Source organism: Micropterus dolomieu, linkage group LG01 (assembly GCF_021292245.1).
Source record: "Micropterus dolomieu isolate WLL.071019.BEF.003 ecotype Adirondacks linkage group LG01, ASM2129224v1, whole genome shotgun sequence".
In the NCBI taxonomy this organism is placed as follows: Eukaryota; Metazoa; Chordata; class Actinopteri; order Centrarchiformes; family Centrarchidae; genus Micropterus; species Micropterus dolomieu.
Window position 1 is genome coordinate 23,881,401 of NC_060150.1, and position 16,799 is coordinate 23,898,199.

The window sequence follows — 16,799 nt, forward strand, 5'->3', positions numbered from 1 at the left end:
TTTTATATATATATATATATATATATATATATATATATATATATATATATATATATATATGTATATATATATATATATATATATACACACACGATACAATACAATATTAGCCTAATATCGGTTCACACAAAGGATTATCCCTGTAGTAAGAGATGCACAGATTATTTTTTCCTGGCTGATTCAAATTACTTACCTGCCGGTTCTAATTTTGACGGATTATGATTTTCTTTCTTTCTAAGAACTATAACTGACAGTATACACAAACATTTTTGTAACTATTTATTGGGAAAATCTATTTTTATTAGGATCCCCATCAGCACCAGTATAAATGTTAGCTATTCTCACTGGGGTCCATTTAATTGTATGGTCATAATGGAACATTGATTATAAAATAACATTAGCATTTTCACTGGAAGGAGCTGAAAATAAATTGCACACCATTTTAATTCTACCTATTTCTCCAATGTATTTTTGTGTTTAATCACTACAGTAATCTGCTCACCTTGCTCTCCCTGTCAGACACACAAGCACACACCTACACCTGTCTGTCTCTCTCTGTCTGCTCTGACTTTACTTGTCAGCAGTTTTATTTAAAAGAACTCGTTTCTTACTTTTCACTTGCAATTCTGTTTTCACAGCAGCAGATGAGCCACGTGTGGAGGAGGCTTGTTGTTAATTACCGATAGAGACCATAGTATGAATGACATCATCACAAGCAGCTGTGTTCACTGTTGCTTTACAATATCCACAGCGTCTCATTCTGTGTGTTTCTCTGCAGATGTAGTGAGCGTTGCGTCTTCTTCACACTCGTGAATAACTTCCACACACTTAAGATATGTTTTAGCATGTGTGTGTGGCTGTGACACGAGGTTACTGTCTGTGCAGACATGAAACACGGCGCAGTGCAGCGTGTTTGTAACGTTCAATGTGACAGCAGAAAATTGGATATTTGACACTGCTCGGCCCTTGTTACCGGTCAGAGCCGAGTAAGCGAACAAAACAGACTATTTCAGTCCCCAGCTGATCAATCTACGAATCTCTGGCTGTAGAAGGTGACTTACAATCGAACAAGCTGTTAAACAAGCTACCGAACAAGCTAGGTACTGTTATAATAATAATAATAGTGGGCTCATAGAAAAATAATGGGTTATCATAACTTTTAGTCATGATTAATTTATTAATGACTCATCTTCAGGCTATTAAAGACAAAAGAATCAGTTCATCCAATGTTTAAAGTGCATAAAATAGCCTTACAGCCTGCTTAACATTACTGGAGTTCCACAACTACTGAAGGATTACTGGTTTTCCCCGACCGGACTCCTGTGAGGGAAAGCAGGCTGTGGACCAAACCACTGTCAGGAAGGGAGGGGGGACTCAAAATGTTTCTAAACCTAAAACGCACTTTAATTTCCCTGTTTGCGTTTGTATTGTTTTACTATTTAGACAACTATTCTATGTATATATCATTATATTATTTTATGTTTTTTAAGGGGGGGGAACCCCTCAGATAGGGGGGGACCCCTTCGTCCCCCCCGGGATTTCCGCCTATGCTGGGTAGTGATTGTACTTAGCGTTTGACCATATCTACAGCAAAAAAAAAGCTAGAAAACAACTCCTTTTGCATACCAGTCCATGGAGCACAGCCATGAAAGTGTCAAGACCTCAGTTAGAGCGAGATATGTACAACGCTGTGATTGGCCAGATGCGTATTTGCGGCTTGGTTTAGCAAAGGGTCAATTACTTTCAAAATAGTATATTTATGTCTACTACTCATATATGTGGAACAGAAATACTAGTGCGCAACTTTTTACCCAGAAAGTTTTGGCAGTGTACCAGTTGTTGTCTATTAGTCGGCTGAGTCCGGTTAGCCAGGTAAGTCAAGCTTAGTGTAAAATGGTATGCTGACAATTTTCAACTGAAGTTGGGTATGTCCATGGAAACACTTCAGATATGTAGGATTTAATTGTATTGCAACATGCGATGGCATCACCCAAATATGTTGATTAGTGGAATATTCTGGAAGGCGAGTCCTTCTTCCCACAGTTAGCTAGTTCAGTTAGCTTCTCACTGCAGATTCAGAATGTGTTAAAATCACAACTAATGCTACAAGAGTGTTTATTTTTGTGCATATGCGACCATATAAAAAAATTAACTGAATTTAAGCATATCCATTTTATAAATGAGTGCAAGCTGCAGTTCAGGAATTATAAACAGGTCAAAGTCTTTCTTATTGACAATTGCCAGTATTTGATTGCCTTAACTGTGACAGTAAGAATTATGGCCAAAGAGCCACTATTGAATGGTTACGTTCTTTAAATTAAATGACAAAAATGTCATTTTCTTGATTTTTTTGGTTCTTCCTGTCAATGTCAATTTTATTTCTATAGCACATTGAAAAACAACAAAAGTTGACCAAAGTGCTGAACAGGGTACCAAAAACATACCAAACCGTGCCCCCCAAACCAAGTACAAACCAAACCGAGAATTTTGTGTACCATTAAAATCCTAACATTTGGTCATATTTTAATATGAAGCCTTGTTTTCTGATCTGCTCCCATTTGCCCTATTCTGTTTTTGTTACTGCATTATACTGTTAATACAAACTCAAAGCATCCTGTACCTGTTTCGAATTAAAAGCCCTCTAGCTTTTCATTGGCCAGAATCTCTTCGTTTCAAAAAAAGCTTTTATTGTGAAACATTTGCAGGACCGTGTTGTGGAATATTCAGTGGTTTGCATGGTTTCCATATGATCCTTCAAATGTAGCCATTGTCATCTTATGACACTTTTATGTTACTACAAAATACAGTCTGGCTGGACGCCAAACCCTTGACACCCACTGTGACTGAAACAGGACACTTCAGATGAGTAATCAACAGAGTGTTGAAAATGGCATGAATATTAATGTTGAATTAATTTATTTAAAGCAATAGAGATGTACATTTGACATAATATAGGAGTTTACCCATGTTTTTGAGATCGCCTTTATTTGTTTATGGTGACCACGCCCCTAGCATATTTGAGACCTGAGTTTTATTTCAAGTAATCTATATCTAAGTATCACATCCACAGATCAGGGTTAGGATAAGTCTAGTGAGTATGAATAAACATCTCATGAAAGCAAACAGAGAGAAGCATCCTTTCAACTTGAGATGGGTGGTGATGTCATGTATCAAACACAGCTGTTAATTTCCCCATCTGCCTTCCCATCTGTTTGGATGTAATGTGCTATCTTCACTGTGAGTCTGCCACTCAACTCACTACATAATGCATCTTGGCAAGTAGAGATCTTTATCCATTGTTTATCATTGTGTTTGTTTGTTTTGGAAACACACGTTTACTAGAATTCTTAAATGTGTTATGGAGGACAGAAGGATCCAAGCTGAAAAAAATATAGGGACGCTCTTTTTTTGGAGTGGGGAAGTTTGTAGATTAGTGTAGTATATTTGCATGCTAACATTTGCTAATTAGCACTCAACACAAGGTACAGCTGAAGCTCATGGGAAAGTCATACGTTTTGCAGGTATTTGATCATAAACCAAAGTTTGGACAAATCAAAATTTGGACCATACAATGGCACTAACTGAAGAGTCAGGGGATCACCGAGGTCAATTGAAGTCTTCCTTTGGGCAGTATAAAATTGCATGACAATCCATCCATCAATAATTGTTTATATATTTCAGTGTGGACCAAAGTAATAGACCTAAAACCAAAGCCAGTTAACTGTGAATAGATTTTGAAATGTTGATGCTATTGAACAGGTAAATCTCAAAAATCTGGAAACTCCAGTGTTGCTTTGCCAGTAGGTACTGTTTGAACGCTGCAGGGCAGTCCAATCATTGTACTATCATCTAGATCTAAAATCTAAAGCCCTCTGATCTCTTAAGCTCAGGGAGAGGCAGGCAAAGAACAGCGCTCAGCCTCTTCAAGGAGCTCGGCAGTGCAGGGAGACCCGATTGCACAACATAGCACATCATAGTCTGAGATTCATGTGTGCTCTCTCACTGTGCCCAAAAGGCCTGCCAAAGGTTGTTGTCAACAGCTATGGATCAAATGCACCATAAAACACACAGGCAGACACACTGTTTATAATTGGATTGGATGTGGATTTCCAGATTTTGTATGTTAAATAGTGCTTTGTAATTTGGGATAACTGCTGTTGCTAATGCTGCTGTAAAGAGGGACTGGCAGCTCACCACAGACCCATTAGCTGATGTTGGCAAAGTGAAGAGTGAATTCTGCACCTCTTATGCAGTTTGCTTCATTGAGCCATAAGCATTTAGTTAAAGGGCAGAAGCACTTTTCTGCACCCCCCAAATATTAAAAGACAACTGCCTCCATCTCTCAAACACTGCATGCAACACAAACTCTCTCAGCTGAATTAGTACCACAGATGAGAAATGTGCTGTGTGCCATGAGCTATTTCCTCTAAAAATTGTTTTAAATGATTCATGTTCAAGCTTAAGTCTTATTTTTGCCCATCATTTCCGGCAGTTACTCACATTTCATTCACACCCAAAGTAATTGCTCATATCTGCAGCATCACTACAACAAAATTCAAGGGGTCAAGAAACAGAAGTAGACAGATGACCAGAAGTTGTAAAATAAAGTTGCACATATACATACATACATTATCTATACTGAAAGTGAGCACGTGTAGCATGACTACATTGTTTTAATAAATTTGTGAGAAATAATACCAAATTATGAATTTTAATATTCAGAAAATATTAATCCATAAATATCTCGTTTCGCGGGGCACCACCGGAGTTTTGATTAACCCAGAGTCTCCGGACCTCTGGGTAGCGTTTTAATAATTATACAATTATTCACTAGTGATCAGTTAGTTAATAATCGCTCAATTATCTTAAATAAATCGGTCAGTCTCATATCGAAGGGGTAAATTCTCTTGGCAGGGACAATTCCTTGATTACAGTGAAGTTTATTAACTAACTAAGGTGATATAAAATGCGGTTAAATACATCAAAGAAATAAACAATGGCTAAACAATGAGAAGGGGTTCTATTGTGGGGAGCATTTGACTCATACGGGCAGCTAATGAACGCGTTAAAGATAATCTATTAACAACTATGGGACATCACTGATCACAGAATGCAGTGTTTTGGTCTTACTGCGTGTCGCTTCTCCCAGCTGGGTGCTGGTCGGTGGCCTCACACTGGCTGAGATCCGTGCCTTCTCGGTTAGGACAGCTTAAAGCCGTCGGCCAGTCGCTTTCTCTGCCAGGGAATTGCTCCTGAGGTCTGTCTTTTGTTGCTCTTACTGAAGAAACTCGCAGTGGGGGCCTTCCCAACCCTGGCTCGGGTCAAAGGTTTGGTCGTCCTTTGTTACTGCTGGCGGGACCACGTGGTTGGGTCCGACCTCAGTGAGATTAGCTCGACGAATCAAGCTTAAAAAGAAAAGAACTCGGTTGTTCTTCAATTAAACTAGTGTAACTTAACCGACTGATAACTTTTAACAAAACAAAACCAAAGAAAATAAAACGCAAGTAAGCTGCTGAAACGACGGAAAGCTGAGGTCGTGGCACATCGCGTGCGTGGCTTGAAACGAACAAGCCTTTGCTGCGCCGGGTCGAATCTTAGGCCGTTGCCGGGAGAGGGGCACGCTGGGCGCGTGCTGAAGCGCAGTTGGAGAGCCAGGAACAAGCAGAGGACAAGAGAGCGAACAAGAGCGTGTGTCGCTGTTTTGTCTGTTGGGGCGTGGTTCTCAGAGGGCAGTCATTTTTTCCCCTGAGGGAGGGCTTGTCTTTTCTTTAACTTTAATACGTCTTAATAAAAAAAAAAAAAATCTATTTGCGCGTATTGTAATCAAATATCTTCCCACAATCAAACCTTAATTGTCAACGTTTGTACCGTTCTTAGTTTAAGCACTTGATAAAAGGAAAACAATTGTCACTAGTTCAACTTTGAGGCTAGCATTTCAGAATGGCATGTAATATTTTTTGTCCACTTGGGGGAGCTCGGGTTACATGAGGATAGCTCTGATTAATTCTAACACAATCTTCTCAGGAGCTGGGGAATTTAGTTATTTTTGCTGGAAAATTAATCGAGTACAGGATGACAATTTTTATCATCATTTCTAAAGGAAGGGTCAGAAAGTATTGTGAACAAACATTAGTTAAAAAAAAAATGAATAAAGTCAGGTGACCTTGCTGAAAATTAAAACACTGCAAAATTAACTCATTTAGATTCTTTTAAACAACAAATAACAACAACATGGTGACATAACTACTCAAATGGAGTGGAGAGACCTAATCACGTAACTAAAAGATTATTTAATTAAACAAGGTAATGGCAAGTTATAAGGAGACAGTATTCCTTTGTCCACACAAAGGAATGCGGACTGTCCCTGGATGTCGTGGAGTTCCTTTGATGTGAGGTAATTAAACAAAGAGGAAGGTCAGTTGCCATGGTTACGTGTGGGGGGGGGCAGTTTAGGGTTCCCTGCTCTCTCTTACAAAGAGAAGAGTTCAGGGAAAACTAGTCACTGGTGAGTGTTTCTTTTGTCATTTTAACAGTCAGCCACCAAGCGTTATCTGGCTGCGGTATCAGAAGTGGCAAGTTTTACGATTAGACTGCCAAGAAACAGCACTTAGGGAGAGAAACCTTTCACCTCTTCCTTGGAGTTGCTTCGGCTGTCTGTAGAGGGTTGATAATCCAAACCCCCTCCTCCTTCTCTCAGGGAGAGAGAAAGAATTTGGAGTAGTCCAAACTTATTTGATATAAAATGCACAAATCCACACTGTTGGTTCACAACAGCACGCCTGGAATGTTGAATGTCCATCACTGCACAAAAACAAAAGTGTTCTTCAAGATAAAGTAAAGGTTGGGCGTCACGTTGGAGACATGAACCTCATAACTGCTTATGAGCTGTGTTGCACCATTCCTTCTTTACTTAGGCTATCCTTCCTCTAAACAGCTCCAGAAAAGAGGCACAGGCAGTTAAGAGACATGAATCAATTGCATAAATACATTTTCTGAATAAACTGTGTGCTCAGAGAGCTGAGAGACTGACACTAGCATGGTGCTGGAAAGAGAGGCCACTTTAGTGCCACTAAAGTGCCACTCTAGTGTGATCAAGCATTTAATAAGGTGGCCCAGATGTCCTTCTTCCTAGCTATGTCCTCCAGTTGTTCCCATGCCAGAGAAGGTATGTAATCTCTCTAGCATGGTCCAGGTCTGCCCCAGGGTCACCTTTCAAGTGATGTGCCTAGAAAGAACCCTGGAGTTAGGTCCAGGCATCCAAATCAGTTGCCCAAACAAGCCTGGTTTATTCGCTCCAAACCAGCTGACAGAAACGCACATATTTTATTTATTTTTTCTGTTTTCAAAAATTAGCGTTCAAAAGTACGCTTAAATTTCGCATGACAATTAGATGAAAACATGGCTACTGTAAAAGAAACACAAAGATACAAAAGGAACTTGATAGCTGAAACTACATATCTAAACTATCGAAACTATATAAAAGAACACTTTAAAGAGAGGTCACTGCTTCTTAAAACTATCATCAATTAACACTAAGACATAAGCCTCATTCAGTCACAATGTACAGGTAATAATACATGACAACCAATTCCAATGAGTCTCTAAGGGATGAAAGGAGCTTTAGCCTGGAATGAGAGGACTGTTAATGTTAACGAGCAGCATGAACGGCATGCTGGATGTGTAAATGCAAGGGTAAAGCTGGGCCATCAAGTGGATTTCCCTCAGGGATCTAGGTAATAATCCTCTTCTGCAGCCTTATCGCCTGCTCTCACTTAAGCATGAGAGAGGACAAGGAGAGGCCACTGCTGTGCTGCAATGTGTATGTTTGACAAACTGTGTGTGTGTGTGTGTGTTTCTGACATGGTTTGGGGATTTTGGGTATTATTTTGGGGGTTGTTGGTTCTATGTCTTGTTTTTTTAATTTTCTGCCTTATTTATTCTTGTGGTGATTTTATGTTTGGCCTATATCTGTTTCCACCACCAACTGTCATGTCCTAGTTCTTGTCACCTGCTCCATCGTTGCAACACATGACAGTTTAATCACAGAGCAGTCTAGAAGTTTCTTTTGCTGTTTGACCTATAAGAATGCATGAATGTTTGTAAGTATTGATCTATAAGGTTTGTACAATACAGACTTGCAGAAAGATGTCTGTGAATGTGCGAGAAAATGTGTTTTATTCTGAACGTGTCATGGTTTATCATCACCTTCTGACATTTAGGACATTTACCATGTGGATCTAAGTAAAATTTGTGTTAAACAGGTTGATTTTTCTGTGGCCATGTTAAGGCAAAGCTGTCCATATCTAAAATGGGAGGCGCAAGAGAATGAGTCTTCAGTCTTACAAGAAGATTGAAACTGAGAGAAAACGTGAATGTGACAAGTTGTCTGAAATCATTCATACAGGCTCCTTAAGAAGAAATCTTTGTGTGAGGCCCATTGTGTTGCAGATGACAGAGAAGCAATAAATCAGGCTTTAACAATCCACTTATGATTATAATTTTACATCTCTGTGTTGGGCCTACTGTGTTATATTTCCTCCTCTTCTCTCTCTCCACTGTTCAGGATTTCTTCCTGCTAAGAAGGAGTTTTTCCTTGCCTCTGTTGCCAAATGCTTGGTCTTGGTGGGAATTGCAAACGGACAGAAGCAGATTAAGAGAGGAGGGAGGGGGGTATTAGTTTAGTAATAAATATTTTATTTTATAGGTACTTGTGTGGAAAATATCAGCATATGGCTTCAGCTGTGCAGTATGTGATGCAGGGAGGTGGATGCCTTCTGATACCTGGTGGAGAACCTCAGAGGTCACATTAGGCCATGTCTGGGTAACCATCATTGGCATTATTACATGAAGCCAATTGTGAGTGTATTTTCATTGTTCTGGGATAGAATGAAAGGATAGCATTGTTAGTGGGGAACAAGTGATGGTCTCTCTATTATGGTGTAAATGGCCACTTTCACTCCTCTTTCAAACCAGATGCCTTCCCTGTCCAAAATATGTAGATTGTAGTGAACCTACACTTTGTTAAAGGGGCTAAATGTAATTTTTCAATTAAATCACTTAATAAATCTATGTCAATGGCTGTAACCTCACTTAGAAATGAAGCACACATGTTTTCTCTGTTGCTTGGAACAGCCACTATTCTGTTTTTAATTTGATGGTGTCGGAATGTAGTTGCATGCTCTGTAGCCTCCGATTTAAGCAACTAAAGCGACTACAACAACTACATCGCAGCTAACAAAATGCAGTTCACCAACACCATAAAACAACTGGCTCCCAGCACAACACAGACTCCACCACAAACTCCAACATAAACTTCACATAAGATTTCAAAATAACAAAGGTTTATGGGCTGAAGCCTGTCAGGCCAAACAGAATCAGATGATGTCCAATGAAAACGCAGTCAACATCAGAAAGGCTGGAGTCACGGAGAGAGTCATGTTAGCTCAACGACTAACACTGAGCAGTTGCTAACGTTATCCGGTACAATATATAATATATAATATTATGGCTTTTTTTTACTTACTACAGCTAACATGATCCACATAACTATCCTGTGTACCACCGGTATTATGTCAAAGTGTTGATTTAGCCTGCAAGAAATTATATTGATCTACCGTTTGCTTCGTAGTGTTCAATTTAGATTTATTGACGTTTTACCGATACTCAGGTACATAGATTCTCCACCTCTCAGTCGCTGTAACGACCCACATAATATGAAATAGTGCAACATAATGGCACAGGAAAATAACACAGTGGAAGACCCATTCACCACAGTAATGTTACTTCAGTTACTGCGGTCTAACTGTTATAAAGTGCGGCAACAATCTCATTTATAATTTTCAGGCTAGTTCACTAACCGTTTCATTATCATCAATACATTTACTGTAGCTGCGTTGACATTGCTGAGCCTCCGGTGAAAGATACACAAATAGTAATGTAAGTTACTGAAAAGCGGCAGGCGAGCTAACGCTATCATGTAAAGGGCATGGATTACTTACTAAAAATATTACTGTAACGGTTCAGAGTTTACCTGAGTTTCCAGCACTTTGTGTGAAGCTGTCTCCCTGTCAGTCTATAGCCAGTGTCATGAGTATGTTACAAAACAAATAAGCCCATATCATGGAAAACTGGACTGTGTGTAATAGTGTAACTAACTGTGACTGTGACTCTGTTTTGGATGAAGAAATATTGTAATAAAACACATTTTAAATTGCACACAGACACAGATATGAAACCATATTGTTATAAACACAATAAAAACACATTCTGACCAATCACAGCTGCTCCCAGAGATGTGTGGGAGTACTGACCTAATTAGGGCTGCTATGTAAATAGTGGTTGATGTTTGTATGAGAGAAAAGAAAGTCCCTCATTGTCCTCCAGCTCTGGCAGTCCTTCTTGCTGTACGTTAAATGATAAAGCTAGTCTATATTTATATTTGCTAAAATGTGATGTGAATCTGTACAACGGGACACACATTCCCACTTTTGGAGTAGACAGGAAGTTAAAGAGGTCATATTATGCTTTTTTGGCTTAGTTCCTTTCCGTTATTGTGTTATATATATTTTGTTGTGTATGTAATAGGTTTGTAAAGTGACGAAGCCCCAAAGGGAGTTTCCATCTCCTACAGAAAACACTGCTCCTGAACTGACGGAAAACAGCTCGATTGTAGTCCAGCCTTTACTTTCATTACCATGTTGTGGCACTTTGTAACACACGTCATAATGTTTACTTAGCGGTTAGGCAGGCGCGCCCTCAAAAACACATGTGGAAAAACACACTGAGCTGCAGCACACAGTGACGAGACGTCCACCTGCTGCCTCCCCTCACGCCCACTCTCCCTACCACACGTTAGACAGTCAATGAACATAAAGTTGTTACTTTGATGTAGAGAAAGTGCTCAGTTGAAACGCTCTGTATGAAAGATCAATGTGTTACAGATTAATAATTAACCACTCTGAAACTCTTGCTCCAGTCTTAGTTGCTAAGCTGGTCCGGGAAATTTAACTGTTGAACCGAGCTGTGTTATCGGCTTATCAGGACCCGTCCTACTCTGATTCTGATTGACTAGTAGGTACTGCGCATGTGAAACTCCCAACTACCCATCTTGTACAAGTGAGATGCATCACTCTATAGGTAAAACAGAGCATTCAACACACAGGGTGAAAAGAGTTGCAATAAAATTATGAACCTGAAAATGAGCAAATGACCACTTTAAAACAAAACAGATTTGAAGCACTTCTTTGTCGCTGAAGCGCATAAGGTCAATAAATATCTAAAATCAACCATAAATATCTATTACAGGATAGACAAACTGTCACACCTGCATTCAATTTTCCTGTCTGAAAAACATGCTCTACATCCCATTTGGTTTTTGAGAGATGGATGGGTGGTTATGTCTGTGACACAACACAGTTGTAAAACTGCTGTATGGGGTTGCAGTAATTAAAAACTAGACACAAGTCTCAAACTTACCGAGGAAGCGGAATGTCCTGCGCACCAGTGGATTCAGGTAACAGCAGTCCCCGGTGGCTACTGTCTTCTCTGACCGGTCAAACTCTTTGGATGTGTACTGGACCAGGAACAGCACAGTCTCTGTTACTGTGATCTGAAAGAAACAAAGGCCAGAGACAAAGAGAAAGAGAGAGGAAATTGAATTCAGATGAGCTTAGTAACAGTTTATTTGTGAGTTGAAGTTGCCATCGTTGGCAGCAACATTTTTTTTTTCACACACTGTCACACAGTCCAGAGCTTGTGTGACTGTTTTCTAAGTGGGCTCCATCTGTACAGAAACAGCTGTGGAATACACAGGAACATATGGGAAAGAGGAAGTCATCTCACGGTACGGTGAGAGAAGGAACAGAGGTGTATGTAGGCTGACATAATTTAATGAAAAATGCGATCTGGTCCATGGTTCCATCTATCCCTGATTTATTGATGTAGAATCATGAAGAGTAGATTAACGCCACATTTGCTGCCAATGGTTCCTAGAATCTTCAAAAGTAGAATGGGAGCCAGAGCGTTCAGCTATCAAGCTCCTCTCCTGTGGAATCAGGTTCCAGTTTGGGTTCAGGAGGCAGACACCATCTCCACATTTAAGAGTAGGCTTAAGACTTTTCTTTTCGATAAAGCTTATAGTTAGGGCTGGCTCAGTCCTGAACCATTCCTTAGTTATGCAGCTATACGCCTAAACTGCCACGAGACTTCCCATGATGCACGGAACTTATTGTTATCCCATTAATGCATGTTACTAACTCGACTTCTTCCCTATTTGAAGTTTTGTGCTTTCTGTAGGTGTTTCTGGCTCCTGGGCTGGAGAGTCTGGATCTGTGGTTGCAAGCCACCTACTGCCCCCATGTTCCTGCTCAACACCCACTGCCGCAATTATTATTACTATTAAGATTATTATTAGTCATTGACATTTGTATTATTACTATGGGTGTGACGAGACACCTAGCTCACAAGATGAGAAAGGACGCAATATTTGGTTCATGAGATAAAAATGAGATTACATGAAAATTTTGTGCATTGAACACTTAATTTCCTGCATTCTGGAGAATTTCTCTGCACCACTTTATGGTGGAAATGTTTATTTATGTAAAGTGAAACACACTTCAAGTGGCAGGTTACAATTTAAAATCTAAAACTCTAACAGAATATATTGTAGTAAGGCTTGCCTCTCAGGCATTCTGTATTGCTTTCAGATATGTTGACATACGCATGATTCAGTCTGCCCTCCTCTTTTGAGTCTTTTGTTTGAGGAAGTAACATCTCTAAATGTGCGTTTGGCACCTGTTTATCTCAATTATAAACAGGGTTGGGAGGGTTACTTCAAAAATATAATCCGGTACAATTATTAATTGTTAAAAAATGTAATCAGTAATGTAATCCAAGTGCCAGAAAATAAAAGTAATGTAACCTGATTACTTTTGGATTACTTCAATACCAAATACGCAAATAAAGACAAGATGTAGAGAAACATACAACTATATCCCATTCCCATGAAATCAAAATCGATGTTTATGCCTAAATGTTTTTATATGATGCCTTGCACTAGGCCTGTAAGTCATATGGCAGGTTCTGGCCCATCAGTGACAAAGAATGTTGTTTTGTATGTCGTATTGAAGGCATTTTAGAGTGTGTCATTTCCTGGAAAACGATTTTAAAACGTTGATGAATCATCCTGCACTGGGGGGCCTGCTTTCATTTAGTGTCCAATTAAAAGCTTTTCTTGTTCAAGTTTACACCTTCACTCAAGCACTGGAGGTTTTCAGGCCAGTGGCGGGGGGGGACCCAGCGGGGAATGATTGCGGGGAGCTGCGCTGGGCCAGCGGGCAACGAAACTGTGCTCAGCTGCCTCCAAGTGAACATGACATGAACAGGTCCGAACATAGCCTCATTCGTTGACTCAGCCCCGGGGTGACAAAGCTAAACCGGCAAAAAAACACCTTCGTACTGTATTCCCAGTGGTCAAACTGGCCTCCGTCAGTCTCAGAGTCTCACGGTCCGGCTGCCGTGTTCATTCACTGGGAGCTGGAATCAGTCCGCACAGAGTCTGCATGAATGGGAGGGGGCGTAACCACATTCAACTACTGGCTATACTGGCAATAAATATCTGCGACAAATCCCTCACTAGCTGTGTGTTTTTACAGGAAATACGTAAATAGCAAATAACAATCCGCTTTGCGTTTAATGGAAACTTTGTGCTCAAAGTAATCCCTATGTGTAAACCCCATTTTTACAAAATGTACCTGTAATCTGATTAAGTCTTTATTTTCTGTACTGTAACGGAATACAGTTAATTTTTGTATCCTGATTACGTAACGCCGTTACATGTAATCCGTTACTCCCCAACCCTGATTATAAATTATTTAATTTTAAGTCAGCTTTAAACTCCTGGACTTTAATAGCTCCTGTGTTTCAGCAAATTATATGTTTATGTTCAAAATGTTCTGCCCATTCAGAATCTCTCCCACAAATCTGTGTTCTCTGACATGTCCAGAAAAAGGTCGTAATATTATGAGAATAACATCATCATTTAATAAGAATTCATAATCATTATTATGTCTACCTGCCCTATACTCTGGTGTGCATTCGGCTACTGCTATTGGTAATATCTCTTTCAGACACAAACTGAAAACACAGAAATCTCACAAATCCATACATGTTAATTTCAGTGCAACTCAGTCCCTAGCGAATCAATTATTTGATGTTTTTATTGCAAAACTCTACCAGATATGTTACCACTCTGTCACAAGTTGGCTGCGACTCAGAGCGTGACAGTGGATTCACTTCATTACTATCATGGCGTACGACAGTGTCGCATCAGCCGGGCGGAGTTGATTCACTCCACAAGTCACTATCAGTTATACATTTGTTTTTCACTGCCTGGGAAAATTGATGCTTGATGGGAGAGTGTGTGAAAATGTCAATTGGGTGAGTCTCGCAAGACAGCTTTTAACCTGACAAGAAATATCGTTATATTTTAATCTTGCATGATCTCATGGCACAAGATCTCGCCACACCCTTCTATTATTTTTCATCTCTGTGTTAGGCTACTGTGTTATCTTTCCTTCTGCACTCTCTCTCTCTCTCTCTCTTCCCCCTCTTGCTCCACCCAACCGGTCAAGGCAGACGGCTGCCCAGTCTGCTCAATGTTTGTACCTTCTTATTATCTGGATAACTTATCCAGATCCAGATAGCATTTCAATACCAGGTGTAAATGGGGTGTAAAAGATTCCCATGGTGCTCCACCTGGTTCAGCACAAGTCCTCAAAATAAAATGCAGTTAGTTATATGCAAAATAATGGAGTACTAATCGGCAATTTATGAACACTTCAGTCCCAAAGAGTTAGTATCTGTAGGAGCCTTTAACATTAACTGATCTCTGCTTTGTATTTGTATGTATTATCAAAATCAGTGCAATGTCAATATGTGACAGCTGCTGTATTTTGCTGCCAACAGGTCAACAGCTAGCCAGCTACATTACACCAGCCAGTTCTCCATCAGACTGCAGCCACCAGTGACTTCAGACATAATAACAACTACCAGTACATTTACTGCAACGCCAGCGGCTTCAACATCAAAATTGTTCACTATTACCAAGGCCAAAGTCTTGGCAGCCATCCAACCGTGGCACACCAGCTATATGGGAAAACAGTTACTGTAGTTGGGAGTCCTAACCAGCCAACAACCCTTATTGTATTGTATTATGTACCCATAATATTTATCCACATCCAGAACCCCCAAAAGCCCTCATCACATATTCATGTTAGATTAATGAATAGTGGGGTCCTGGTCATACAAAACAATTTTGCATATACATAACAAAAGGAAACAGCTGTAACGGCTTTGAAGTCTAAAAGTACATTTACATTCTAGGCTGTCAAAATGCAAAAATTACATCTCTAGAATTGACACACAGACTGTTGAAATACATGAGAAGTAAAAAAAATAAATAAATAAATAAAAAAAAAATATATATATATATATATATATATATATATATATATATATATATATATATATATATATATATATATATATATGTCCTCTTTAAGCATTCTGACCATGTCTGTGTAATTTGCCTTAAACAAATCACTAGTTGTGCAGTTGACCAGCTCCCTCCAATGCAGTAACTCCCTTTGGACTGGGAAAACAATTGAAAACAATGGTGGTCACAATAATACTAGGGATAATGAAAATAAGAAAGTAATAATATATATTAAAATATACATACAAAATATACACAGACTCTCCTGTCTATCCCCTGGTACCTTTACCTATGATTGCTTTTGAGTTAATCTTTTCAGGCCTGCTTCTGTCCAAAAAAGCAACAAGTTCTATTGTCATGACCAGCACAGCACGGATTGGTTACTTGGTAGCCAGGCTCTCCAGGTGCACCTGTGGTACACCAATTTTCCTCATAGGATACTTATGTCTGGGATGAGCAAATTTCTAAAAAACAAATACATCAGCTCAAAAATTCTGTTGATGATAACTCTTTTTAAGGTGAATACATGTGAAAGACGTTTGCCATGTGTTCCATGAGTAATCAGCATGATTTTAATTGTCATCACAATGATACAGGCAATAACCATCTCAAGTGAAATACCAAGCCATCTACAAGGGTCCCATGCACATCTGTAGCAGATTCCCACTGGGTCCCTGCTGGGTCCTTGGCTGTCATGAGAGAATAACTTAATGTATAACATTTGCCGAATTTACAACAAGGCACACATAATTAAGAATTTGCCGTAGAAAGCTTTTCACAAAGTTTATAAAATCACCCCTAACTCGTCAACTCATAAAAATGTCTTGGGAGCGGGCTATAATCTATGACTTTTCATTAGACTGTGTGAGCCGTTTTTCATGTGTTTGTCCCCAACATGTTTATTGGTTTGTAGTAGAAATTCAAACCTATAAATTCAGCTTCAGGTTCGCAGCAAATTACAGGAAAGTAGCAAGATGTACAGTAGAGCAGCTAAATACATAAACACAACAGAAATACACACAACAATTAAGTGAAAATAAAAATTAAATAAAGCAGGTGTGCAAAGATTGCCAGGGGAGCGCAACAGGTTAAGTCTAAATTGATTAGAGTTGTAAGTCTGGACAGGGATCAATAATATGTATATATGTACCCAGTGATGCTATGTTAAGTCAGAGTTGGTGTGTGTGTGTGTGACTGTTTTATCGTCAAGTGCCTGTTAGCACAAAGGAACGACTGAAACGTTCTATCTTGCAACTGGGTGGGATGAGCCTGTGGCTGGAGGTGCTACTCAGCTGCCACAGTTCTT

At 39.5% G+C, this 16,799-nt stretch overlaps 1 protein-coding gene across 1 annotated transcript in view; it reads right to left on the reverse strand.

Annotated features, from left to right (window-relative positions):
* plppr5b (phospholipid phosphatase related 5b) overlaps nucleotides 1-16,799 on the reverse strand; it is a 162,456-nt gene that overhangs the window by 51,942 nt on the left and 93,715 nt on the right. Inside the window, exon 4 of the mRNA XM_046059629.1 lies at nucleotides 11,476-11,608. Coding sequence (XP_045915585.1) covers nucleotides 11,476-11,608 — 133 coding nt within the window. The remainder of the gene's footprint in view (nucleotides 1-11,475; nucleotides 11,609-16,799) is intronic.